Raw genomic sequence first — 12251 nt, 5'->3', positions numbered from 1 at the left:
GCAGCTCAAACTACCTCTTCTTAAATTGTGCCTTGAATTTTAAAACTGCTTTCCTTCTAACCAAAACAGACCATAAAAATATGAATTGAACTATCACAGAATTTTTTAGTCACTTATCACTGTAGTTTCAACCTCACACTTACTTATTTCTTTTTATCTACATAAAAGATATCTACTAACATGAATTAGTAATCATCAACTCAGACAACAGTTCTTATCCCTTTTATTACTGTGTATGTCTTCTGTAAAGTTTATAGATACAGGTATGGCATTGTAAAATGGAATGGAAATGGGACTTAATTTTATATACATCATTCAAAAAATTGCATAGAACAGTTAGTCACCTAATTTAACATTAACAAATCAGATGCCTACATTGTCAATTACTCCTCTCTCTTTTCTCTGTTATTAAGCAGCTTCTTCAATCCCACTTGGAAGTCTTCCTCCTCATATACCTGGCTCCTTCACCGTCAACAGCTTCATAGAGATCCTTCTTATTCTCTTGCGTTGCATGTAAATAGCCAATGTAGGCCACACACAGGGTAATTGTTATGAGTCCAAAAGCCATAACAGGTTTGTTCTGTCAAAAGAAATTATTATGCACTTTTAGCCAGCTATTTTGGTTTTTTGATCCATCATATACATCAAGCTTTTAGCTCATGTCATGCCAAGTGACCAGGGTCCTCTCTGACATCTCTTTATGGCACTAACACCACTGCCACTTTAGAGACCTATACAAACAGCTATGACACAAATTGACAATGTTGGTGACTACCATTTAGGCCATTTGCTTTCAGAAAGGAGAAGAGGATATGTTCTTAAAGGATAAACATACTTTATATGAAACAATCATCAAGTTAAGAAATGCTTTCCTGGCCCCTTTCTAGAGACCTTGTGTGGCAACATTCAATGTTCTGAACCCCCACAGTTCAAAATATTGTTTTTCATGGATTGGCCAGAAGCAGAGTTCCTAAAGGTGATAAAGACTTTTCTGCAACATATTCAATTTAGATTTACTGGTTGGGCAATACACTGTGCTCTGGCCAAAAGAATTTTATTTATCTAAAACTGATTTACAAATTGTAATAAAACACGCTTTTATCAAGCAGATTAAATTCTGCCTTTTCATTTTGTACCATCTTACAAATGTCTCAGGGCTGTGCAGATGTCAAACAGAATTTCCCTTACTTAGTTAGAAAAAAGGATATAGTAACAAAGAATATTAGCTGGCATATTCAACCTGTAGGCCAGGAGTGGGGAACCTTTTTTGGATCAGGGACCATTGATCCACAGAAAAATCAGCTGAGAACCATTCACAAATGAGAAGCAAGCAAAACAAAAAACAAAACCCCCTCACTGACCTGCCCCCCTGATGAGGAGGGGGGAAAAAAAACCTTCACAGATGTGGCCTCTAAATGAGAAAAGGAAAAAAAAAGACACTTCCCTCACTCCCCTCAAGCTCCAGTCTCATGGGGTAAGGGACAGCATCAAGGCTCAGGACTTACTCCCAGTACGGATGCAGGGTTTGGATGGTAGGGTGCAGGAGCAGGTTGGGAGAGAAAGAACAAGGTCTGGGGCAAGAGGGAGGGTGCAGGAGCAGACTGAGGGTGGAGGTCTTAGCAGGAGGAAGGGTGCAGGAGCAGGCTAGGGTAGGAGGGCAGGACGGGGTAGAGATGTGGGCTGGAGGGGGCAGGGGATGAGAGTGCCAGATCTCCAACAGGACATAGGGAGCTCTGCACACTGTAAGGATGTCCCAGCAAGCAATGTCCCAGCCACTCCCACTGGCAGTAATTCCTGTACCCTAACGCCCAGCACACTCCTGCATTCTTCCTCCCTCCCACACCCCCACCTCCAGCATGCTCCTGCACTCTACCTCCTTCCCAGACCCTGCACCCCCAACTCCAATAACAATTTAAATTCAGTGCATTAAGGATTTATCTTATGATATGTTATACGTGAACAGTACTCTATAATGGTTTGTACATACAAAAGCTTTAGTAATAGACGTTGTTTACCCTTCATAATAATGAACACCCATGGTCCAGAAAATTCTATAATCCAGGATATTTTTATTTCCCAGGGTTCCTAGATTAAAGAGGTTCAAGTGTAACTAATGTTCTAGCTGCTGCCAGGGCCAGTGCCATAATATCAGATCAGCAAAATGTGCTGGCTGGCTTTAACCTATCCACGGCTATTTAACAAGATGAAAACAAATGTTGTTTTAAACAATTATTAAGTTAAAAACCATCCATAAAAAGTGGTAACTGGTTTTTAACATTCTGCAATGAGTGGTGAAGTAGGCTAACACTGCAGATCTTAAATTCTGAGAAGTCTCTCAAGTTTGAGGCACATAAATGAAAAAAAAATTACTTTTTTAAAGCAAACACTTGTTCTTTCCTCTGACTTTTATTTATAATATTTCAATCCTCCTTTACCCCCTTTAAACATAGAAGAGAAGCTTCCAGTAACTAATGCATCAAATTACATAACAGCAGATTCACAGAATCCCTATCATTATATGCAAAAACAGTCTCACAGTACAGGCAGTCCCCGAGTTACGTGGATCCGACTTATGTCGGATCCGCACTTACGAACGGGGCTTTCTCGCCCCGGAGCTCGCAGGCAGCGGGACCGCCCAGAGCGCAGCGGTCCCGCCACCTCGACCTCTGGGGCAAGAAAAGTTTCTCTGGGTGCCCCTGGTCTGCTGGGGACCGTCTCCAGCAGACCAGGGACACCCAGAGCAAAGCCGGGGAGGCGGAGGGGTCCCGCGCCTCTGAGGCTTTGCTCTGGCCTCCCCAGCTCCCCGGCTTTGCTCCGGGTGTCCCTGGTCTGCTGGGGACCGTCTCCAGCAGACCAGGGACACCAGGAGCAAAGCCGCAGCGGTGGCGGAGTCCCGCGCCTCTGAGGCTTTGCCAGAGCAAAGCCTCAGAGGCGCGGCACCCCGCCGCCGCTGCCGCTTTGCTCCCGGTGCCTCTGGTCTGCTGGGGACTGCCTCCAGCAGACCAGGGACACCCGGAGCAAAGCCTCAGAGGCGCGGCACCCCGCCGCCACTGCGGCTTTGCTCCCCGTGTCCCTGGTCTGCTGGGGGGGGAGGGGGCGCAGCAGACCAGGCTTTTGTTGTGGACCCTGGGGTAGAGCAGCTGGGGTGCTGCCGGGCTGGTCCTGCAGGGACCTACCTGGCAGCCCAGCTGTTCTGTCCCAGGCTCCAGATTCAGCCGCTGTTGAAACTGATCAGTGGCTGATTCCAGGAAGCTGGGGGCAGAGCAATTCTGCCTCCAGCTTCCTGTAGTCAGCCCCTGGTCAGTTTCAGCAGCAGCGGCTGGATCTGGAGCCAGTTCCGACTTAAATACAAATTCAACTTAAGAACAAACCTATAGTACCTATCTTGTACGTAACCTGGGGACTGCCTGTATATAGAGGAAACTGACTACACACAGTGTTATCCATTATACAAAGTAATCAAACTAGAAAAATGTGAAAACTATTTTTCAGTTATAGCATTCTTAGGTAGTACATATAACACTACTGACTTAAATGTGGGGTTTTGTTTTTTAAATTTCTCAAAAATGCATCTTTAAACATATTGTCTCTAAAGTAGTTTCTTACAGGTTTAATGAAAAGCTCTGGATTGACAGCTCGGAACAGGGTGGTCGTTCGGACACCTCTGAGTCCTGGAATTCGACTGTCTTTCTCTTTAGGTGCTTCTTTTTTAATATCTGGTGGCTCAGGTGCTGAGGACATCTTAATTAAAGATGCGTCGTTACCTAAAGATAAGATTAAAAATATATTTTTAATACTGATTTTGAAGAAAATAATTAATGATTCATAGACCAGTGCTGTTTCAGCATTATATTCTTTGCTCATGCCAACTACTGTCTTTGGTGCTTCAAGATTATGCCACTCAAACTTGGATAACTGGTTGTTGGTCCCCTACATCTGGTGATTCTGTACATTATCTTCTTTACCTTAAGAATTTAGTTTGGGGGAGCCACTGTCTTTTTGATCCCTAGTGAATGGTATTCATCATCTTATTTGGTTTGGATACTGTATTCCGAAATGGGCCAAAATTGCGACTTGTTTTCATACTGAAAATTAATGTCAAACCCCAAATCCATGAAATATCTTTAAATATGTTCAGGACAAGTCAGCTAACATTACTTAAACAGTTCTCACAGCCAGATCCCAGAGACCTCAGCATTCAACTCCATTTTAAGCCATGTCTATACCAGAGCACTAAAACAGCAGAGCTGCAGCACTGTAACTATTCACAGTAAATGCACAATACAGATCAGGGTGGGCAATAATTTTTAATGTGGAGGCACTCCAAGATTTTAGTAAGTGGTCAAGGGCTACACATTTCTACAGAGGGGGTATAAGGTCTGTAATGGAGGTTGTGTGCAGAAAGAAGCTTGTGTTAGGGGACTGGGTACAGTAGAGGATATGGAGTCCAAGGAGGGGATTGTGACCTGGGACAGAGGGGGATAAGGTGCAAAGGGTTTGGTTGGTGACCTGGGACAAGGGATTGGGGTGCAGGGTCCAGGAGGGGTGCAGGAGAGGCTTCTGGTCTGGAGGAGAGGTGTAAGGGGGGGCAGGGTCTGGGAGGGAGTTGAGGTGCTAGAGGGGGTGAGGTGCCAGAAGGAAGCTTAGTCTAGGAGGCGCTTACTTAAGCAGCTCCCAGGCAGCAGCCCAATGGGACCCTAAGGCAAGCTCCCTGCCTGTCAGCAGCCCCAGGCTATTCAAAGCAGCTGGCTATTATAGGGATGTTAAATATCGGTTAATTGAATAGTCGATTAACCTCATGAATTTTTATCAGTTAGTCAACTATTCTATAGTCCCTGGGGATGAGATTGGCAGCCTGTGCACTCCATCCCCACTGTTGCCTTTATTAGAGGCAGCAGCATGGGGTGCCAGATGGGAGCTGGTCCACAAGGGGAACCCATTTAAAAACCAGCTCCCCTTAAAGGCTGGTTGCCTGTTACCCCGCACTGTTGCACAGCTTGGGGTGGCACCAGCCCTTATCCAGATGGAGGGGGAGGCCTGAACTCCCAGACCCCACGCAAGCCATAACTGAGCCAGGCTGTCTGCTGGCCTGGCTCCTAATATGCAGGGCTCAACAAATGATACAATCTACTCGCCCAGGGCGAGTAGATCGTAACCTGGAAGAGCCGAGTTCGGGCGATCTGCACAAGTGCAGAACGATCTGCGCATACGCAGATCGCCAGACAGCACAACTGGCGAGAGGGGCTCGCCGTAGTTCGGCGAGCCCTGCTAATACGCTTAAAATGCAGAGCTGCAGCAGGGATAGGTCCCTGAGCCGGTGGAGGCCAGGACTGAGCCAGGCTGCTAGCCAGCCTGCTAAAAAATTTACTGGCAAAGGGGGGCAGGAAATGCATGTAGTCTATAGCATCTAATGCATGTAGTCTATAAGCTTTTGGTTATTGGTTAATCGACTAGCGTATTACATTCCTAGGCTGTTACATGTGGATCTCTACTGGGGCAGAGGGGAGAAATGGGGCAGTGAGAAAGGGGAAGGGCTTCATACATTGCCTCCATCCACAGCACAATCTCTCAGCTTCTATTAGCCAGAAATTGGCCAATAAGAACTGAAAGCTTGTGTTGGGGGCAAGCGCAGTGGCAAGCCTCATCCCTTTCCCCCCCAAAATGCAGAGAGCTGCTTTGAGCAGTGTGAAGCTGCTCTTTACTGCAGGGGTAGGCCACATCTGGCCTATGGCCACCCCTGGAGTAGATGCTTCTTGTACTGAGGGAAGTTATTTTTCTGTCAATGTAGGTAATTCACCTCTTGGAGCAGCAGCACTAACTAGATCAGTGGTTCCCAAACTTTTCAGCATAATGCCCCCTTTCTGATTTTTGAGAAACCCTCATGCCTCTCCGCCCCAAAAAATAGTAGCAAAACTTGGGGTGGTATTGACGGGGATGTATGTGGCTGGGTCGCCTCATGCCCCCTCCCCTGTAATTTCTTCATGCCCCCCAGTTTGGGAACCCATGAACTAGATTAATGGAAGAATTCTTTGGTCAATGTAGTTGCATCTACGGCAGGTGTTTGGCTTAACCGCTTGTGAATTTTTCACACCCCTAAGTGAGATAGTTATGTTGATCTAAATGTTTTGTTAAACCTGGCCTCTTGTAGCTGACCATGGTTCAGGACTTTACAGTTTTGGGCCATTAGTAATTTAAATGAGCCTGATCCAGCAAAAGATTGAATGACATCCTCAGCTCCCAAGGACTTCAATGATCGCTAAAGGTACTTTGCATCCACTTGATACTGGCACCATGTAAAAACTGTAGGGCTGTGTCTACACTGGCATGAATTTCCGGTAATGCTTAAAACGGAATACTATTCCGTTTTCAGTTTTTCCGGAAAAGGAGCGTCTACATTGGCAGGCTGCTTTTCCGGAAAAGCCCTTTTTCCGGAAAAGCGTCTGTGGCCAATGTAGACGCGCTTTTCCGGAAAAGAGCCTTGATCGCCATTTTCGCGAGTGGGGCTTTTTTCCGGAAAAGACTACTGGGCTGTCTACACTGGCCCTTTTCCGGAACAGTGTTCTGGAATAAGGACTTATGCCCGAGCGGGAGCAGAATCGTTTTTCCGGAATAGTGGCTGATTTTGTACAGTAGAGCGTTGTTTCTTTTCCGGAAATTCAAGGGCCAGTGTAGACAGCTCACAGCTTATTCCGGAAAAGCGGTTGATTTTCCGGAATAAGTGGCCCAGTGTAGACACAGCCTAGGTGTAAGGACTGGCATGGTCACACTCAAAATGGGTAATTCTTCATCACTTTGATACATAGGAATCTGGGTTTTTTTCTTAAACCAGACTCAAATATTTTTAAAACACTTTAATTTAAATCCCTTCTAGTAATTTCTGACCAGGACTGTAAAGAACAAGATTCAGACCTGTCCAAAGCCTGGCTAATCTGAGGAAGGAGAGGGAGACCCCAGCACTGGGGAAGGCTTTTAATTAATAGCACTGACAGGACATTTCAGTACCCTGCCCCACAGAAGAGCTGGGCCTGTACAACACTCCCCGGGCCTGGGCAGACAGATTTTGCAAATGTTCACTGCGTGCTTCTCCGATGCCCCCAAAGGTCCGAGCTGCTGCAAAGGCAGGCAGCTGAGAGGCGGGGCGGGGGAGGGGGAGCTGGGCTAAGCGCTGGGCGGACGGGACGGTTAAAACACTGGCGCGGGGGCGCAGACTGGAGACAAGGCGAAGGGGCTGGGGCAGGTCCCGCCCGCTCCCCGCAGCGCGCCCTGCACTCACCTCGTTGCTGCCCAGAGCCGGGCCCGGGCGCAGAGACGCCGCAGCCAAGGCCGCAGGGCCGCCCACCGGTCAGGTGCCTGGCGCCGCCCCCTCGGGCAGCGCTGCCCAGCAGCCGGCGCCGCTGAGGTCCCTCCTCCCCGCCACGGCCGGGCCGCCGCACAAGGCCAGGGCCCGGCACCCAGCGGCTCGCGGCCTGCGCCCTGCCCTGTCACGTGGCTTCATCCGCCTCCATTACAGGGGCCGCCTGTGAGCCGCCTCCCCCGGGGGCTCGGGCTGCGGGCTCGTGCCCAACCCCCAGCGCTCCAAGCCAGAGCCTTGTGGCCCGGGGGCTGCCGGGACGCACCCGGGCCCAGGCTGCTCCCGTGCTGGGCAGGGCTGTGAGCTGCCTTGTTTTCCTTTGGTCCCTTCCTCTTTCCAGCCTGCGGCCTCCTGGGGCATTTCACGGGCGAGCCCTGTCTCCGCTCCGCCATCGCATTGAGCCCTCCTGCTGCTGCCAGTCTGTGCAGGGGGAGCCGCTCGTGCCTTGTCCCTGGCGCTCTCGGGCAGGGGTCTCCACACGCCCCCCTCCCCCAGTGCCATGAAAACGCCATGGCCCTGCTGTGCCACGCCAACTGCTTTTCTACATTTAAAAGCCAGGGCCAGTGTCAAGGGGTAGCAAGCAGGGCAAGTCTCCCGGGAACTGTGAAGCCATGTTGCTCAGGCTTCTGCCTCAGTCCTGAGTGATGTAGCTTAGGGTCCCAGGCTGCACTTGTGTGTGGTGGGATTTTAGCTTTCTGCCATGGGCTCTGGCAAGTCTAATGCAGTCCATGTTTGGTAGCCCTTCTGAAACCTGCCCCCAGGGGTGCTGGGCCGTGCCCCTGGTTGAAAACCACTGCTTAAGGGAGTTAGGCTTTGGGGCTCTCCGGGCTGGGGCATAGGTTCAATTCCTGGTCAGCAATGACTTTCCCTAAGGGTACGTCTAGACTACCGCGTTTTGTCGACGGAAGTTTTGTCGACAGATACTGTCGACAAAACTTCCGTCGACAAAGAGCGTCCAGACACACTGAGTTCTGTCGACAAAGCAAGCTGCTTTGTCGACAGAACCCCGTAGTCTGGACGCAACCCTACAGGCAATAACACCTTCTGTCGACAGGACTCTGTCGACAGAAGGTGTTATGCCTCGTAAAATGAGGTATACCAGCGTCGACAAAACTGCTGAGTTCTGTCGACGTTATGTCGACAGAACTCAGCGGTAGTGTAGACGCTGGTATAGTTTTGTCGACAAAAGTCCACTTTTGTCGACAAAACTCGGTAGTCTAGACACACCCTTAGCTTCCCCCCTGCCCGAGTAAGAGATGGAGTGGTTCTCTGCAGCAAGATGAGAAGCTAAATGAGCAGCTAAATGAGCAGCTCTAGAGGTAGGCAGGGGGGTGGGGTCTGCCTCTAGTCTAGGTGGATTATCAGAAGCTTGTCTTGTTTTACCCTGCCCCTGAATTGAACATGAGATGCTATTGACATTCCAGATGGCAGTGACCAGCATTGTATCAGGAAGCTGCTTAGTACAATTGGTAGCACAGCAGTCTCACCCTCTTAGCAGTCCTAAGCTTGATCCTGAGACAAAGGATCAAGTGACCACTCACATGTTCCTGGAATTCTGCACATTCCTGCACTTCTGATAATGGCATGGGCCTGTGTCTGCTGCAAGACTGACCTTGGATATACGGTGTGTATGAGATCATGTCACATAGGGGGCATCGTTTTCAAGAGTACACTGCTCCCCCTCCTCTCACACCTGACCTCTCATGCAGCATGTGTATGAGGTCATGTGGGTAGGAGGTAGAACTGCGCAGAGTTCAATCTGATACCAGACAAAAACACATCTGCCTTTGTTCCAGTACTGGATGGGGGACAAACCAACCAAAAAGAGGACTGTCCATTACAGCAGTGCCAGAATACTTCTCTTTTTAGTGGGGGTGTTGGAAGCCATCTAAGGAAAATAAATGCCATATTCAATAGAAATGTGGAAAAGCTGCAATTCCTAGTCTCAACACACAGATACAGCTCTGGGATTCTCAAAATCATGAAATAATTAGTGACCATATTTCCCAAAGCCTAAGGGAAAACCAGGTGAGGCTAGATTGATCCTCTCTGCACAGGGCTGCCCCAAGCTGCTCACCTAAGTCCCCCTCCTTTCCACATGGAGTGGAGGTTGCTGCTATCCAAGCCTTGCCCCCTTCCCTTCCTGTACAGGGCTGGCATCGACACTAGGTCCCCTCACATGCCTCCACACTGAACTTGTTTGACAAAAGTGAGCATTTGTCCCAATTGCTTTTGACAACTTGATCAACTTGATTAACAAGTCAGGATGGCCTGGGCAGGGCTTAAAAAGGAATTGTTCTGGCCAAAACAGGACATATGGTCACCTAAGAAATAATATTAGCTTTGTTCTGACAGCATCAGTAAACTTTTCACAGTAAAACCCCAGTTTCTACTCCTAGGGTCTAGTATAAAACTGGACAAGTATCCTTTTGTGATACCCCTTCTGGCATTCTGTCCCCTATGTTAGCTGGACTGCAAGTCTAGATGTGCCATTTCTCACAAATTTATTGCGAGAGACATGATTTCCAAGTAAAATTAAGTCTCACTCATGAGTTTGCATTAAAAATTCCAGCCATATCCAAAAAAGAAAATCCTGACACCTGGGCGTTCTGGCATGAGCGAGGCTTAATTTAACTTACGGTACTTTAACTCTGGTCATCTGAAGAAGTGGGTTGTGCCAACGAAAGCTCATCATCCCATCTACATGTTTTGTTAGTCTATAAGGTGCTAGCAGACCATTTGTTTGTTTTTTTAGAAATCACTGTGAGCCCTGTGCCTGAGTTCCCACTATCAGCCCTGGGCAGCTGCTCCCCAGCCAGCCTGGGACATGGGAAAGGAGATCTTACTGCAGCCCCTTCAGGCCTAAGGAGGGTGAAGAACTCTGAAGAGCAGAGACTGGGAGAACTGAACAATGGCCTGAAGGCTGCAGGGAGGCAGAAGTGAGGAGGGCGGGGCTGATATGGTAGGAGGGCTGTTCTAATGGTGGGTTCTGCGTGGATAGGGTGAATGCTGGGAGGGTGGACTAAGGACAGTGGGGGATGATGGGGCAGGGAGGCTCAACTTCCATGTCCCTAAACAGCTGTCCTATTATCCTAGATTCCTGAACATCCTTTAAATCTTTTCATGTCCTCATTCTGTTGTTTAGTTTTGTGAACAGATTTCCTAATTGGACTCTTATTTTCTCAGGGCATGTCTATACAGCAGCATTATTTCAAAATAACAGTGCACGTCTACATAAAATAATTTTGAAATAATGGGCTTCTTACTCTGCTGTAACCCCAAGGAATAAGGGAAGTTGAAAGAAGAGTGTTCTTCCTTTGACTTCTCGCAGTGTGGACAGTGCCAAAAGCTGAGTTAAGGTATTTCAACTTCAGCTATGCAATTAATGTAACTGAAGTTGTGTATTTTAATTCAGCTTGTTTGTGGGCCACCATCCCAAACGGTTTCATGGTTAGCCTTTAAAAGGCTAAAAGGGGGGAGTTGTAGAAGCTATTTTATGTTTAGCTAGAAGCCATCTTGTATAACAGAAACCATTTCAGCTTTTTGTCTTTGCACGTAGGCCAAAGTAAACTTTCTATCACCCCATGCACCAGGCCAAGACAAATGTGCTATTGGAATGTGTTAATTGGGCTGGTTCAAAGAGGAGAGGTACTCCCTCGTACCTGTCCGCCATCTTGTTAATAAGGCTTTGTTTTTCCTAGTTTAATTGATTGACTGTTTGGTTAAGGGTATAAAAATACTAGAATTAATTGTGTTAAGCAGCCTTACTGGGCCCAGCTTTGCTAAGACCACGTTGGGCTCACTTTGCTTTTATTGGCCAATAAAACTGTCTGTTTAGCCGCGTAAACTGAGTGAGGCGTTTGCTTCGACAAGCTTTAGCCTGGAGTGTAGCCATACCCTGATTTTCCTTCCTCAACACATCATTCTGAGGTTCCCAATGCCCCAACTCTCAATACTGTTCATATATCTCTTTTATCTCTCTTCTTCTCTTTCCTTTTTAAGCCACCAAGTTTCCTCCAATTCCATCCTATCCATAGACTGTCCAAAATTTGTCACCATTTTTGCTATCATTTGCATATAGAAGTGCACATATGTAGCAGGACAAAGCTGCTGTGGTAATGTTACATTGGTTAAATTCAATACACAGGTATTGGTACTATGTGCTATTATACATAATCCGATTTCAGTTTATCATTAGTCCATTATCAAGTCCTGCATCAGTTTCTGAGCATGAATCTGCATCTTGCTTTAATGCTGGAATACGAGGAATTGTTATTCCAGTATACTCAGGAGTAGGAATGGTACTCTGCCAGTCCTTAATCACGTTCAGAGAAAACGTAAAAGTCTCAGTCTCTTTTCTGGAATTGTAGGTAGTTTTAATAATCTAAATCACTGGAATGTTTCCTTCAGGTGTTAACTGTACGCTGTAATTGGTTACTTTAGTTATTACCATCCCATTTAAACACACTAACATCTCTAAGTCTCCCAGTCCCAGTCTCTGCTTCTAAGAGTGGCTTGTGCTGCTCCCTACCTTGCCTGCAGTCCAAGAGCTGTTGGAATACTATAGATTTTCCTGCATGATTATCTGGAAACCATAAGGGTAGAGTGGCATTCTTCCCCTTGTGCACTGTCACTGCCTTCTGTCTCTGTTGTATCCTGAATTCCAGGGATCCTGATTTGATTCATTTTATGCCTCCCACAGTGATCAGTACGTGAAAGAAAAAACAAATATCCTGTTTGCTTCCATCTTTTTACATTAGTAGATTCACTTCTGCACTTTCCTGTGTATGGTTTCAGTTGCATAGCATGCAATCCTCAATTCATCACTCCTTTTTCATCTTATACCTGAATCAGGAGTACTGATAGACTAGCCTTGGCTATTATATCCCCACAACTGGCT

At 47.4% G+C, this 12251-nt stretch overlaps 1 protein-coding gene across 1 annotated transcript; it reads right to left on the bottom strand.

Moving 5' to 3' along the window:
- Positions 1–206: 206 nt before the first annotated feature.
- Positions 207–7504, bottom strand: SMIM8 (small integral membrane protein 8). Its single transcript, XM_075923852.1, has 3 exons — positions 7274–7504; positions 3607–3764; positions 207–580 (listed from the first exon to the last, which is right to left on the bottom strand). The coding sequence occupies exons 2-3, from the start codon at positions 3739–3741 to the stop codon at positions 422–424; spliced, it is 294 nt and encodes a 97-aa protein (XP_075779967.1). The 5' UTR covers positions 3742–3764; positions 7274–7504; the 3' UTR covers positions 207–421.
- Positions 7505–12251: the final 4747 nt, after the last annotated feature.

The sequence above is a fragment of the Pelodiscus sinensis genome, chromosome 3 (assembly GCF_049634645.1).
Source record: "Pelodiscus sinensis isolate JC-2024 chromosome 3, ASM4963464v1, whole genome shotgun sequence".
Lineage (NCBI taxonomy): Eukaryota > Metazoa > Chordata > Testudines > Trionychidae > Pelodiscus > Pelodiscus sinensis.
This window is presented reverse-complemented; position numbering and strand designations above follow the sequence as displayed.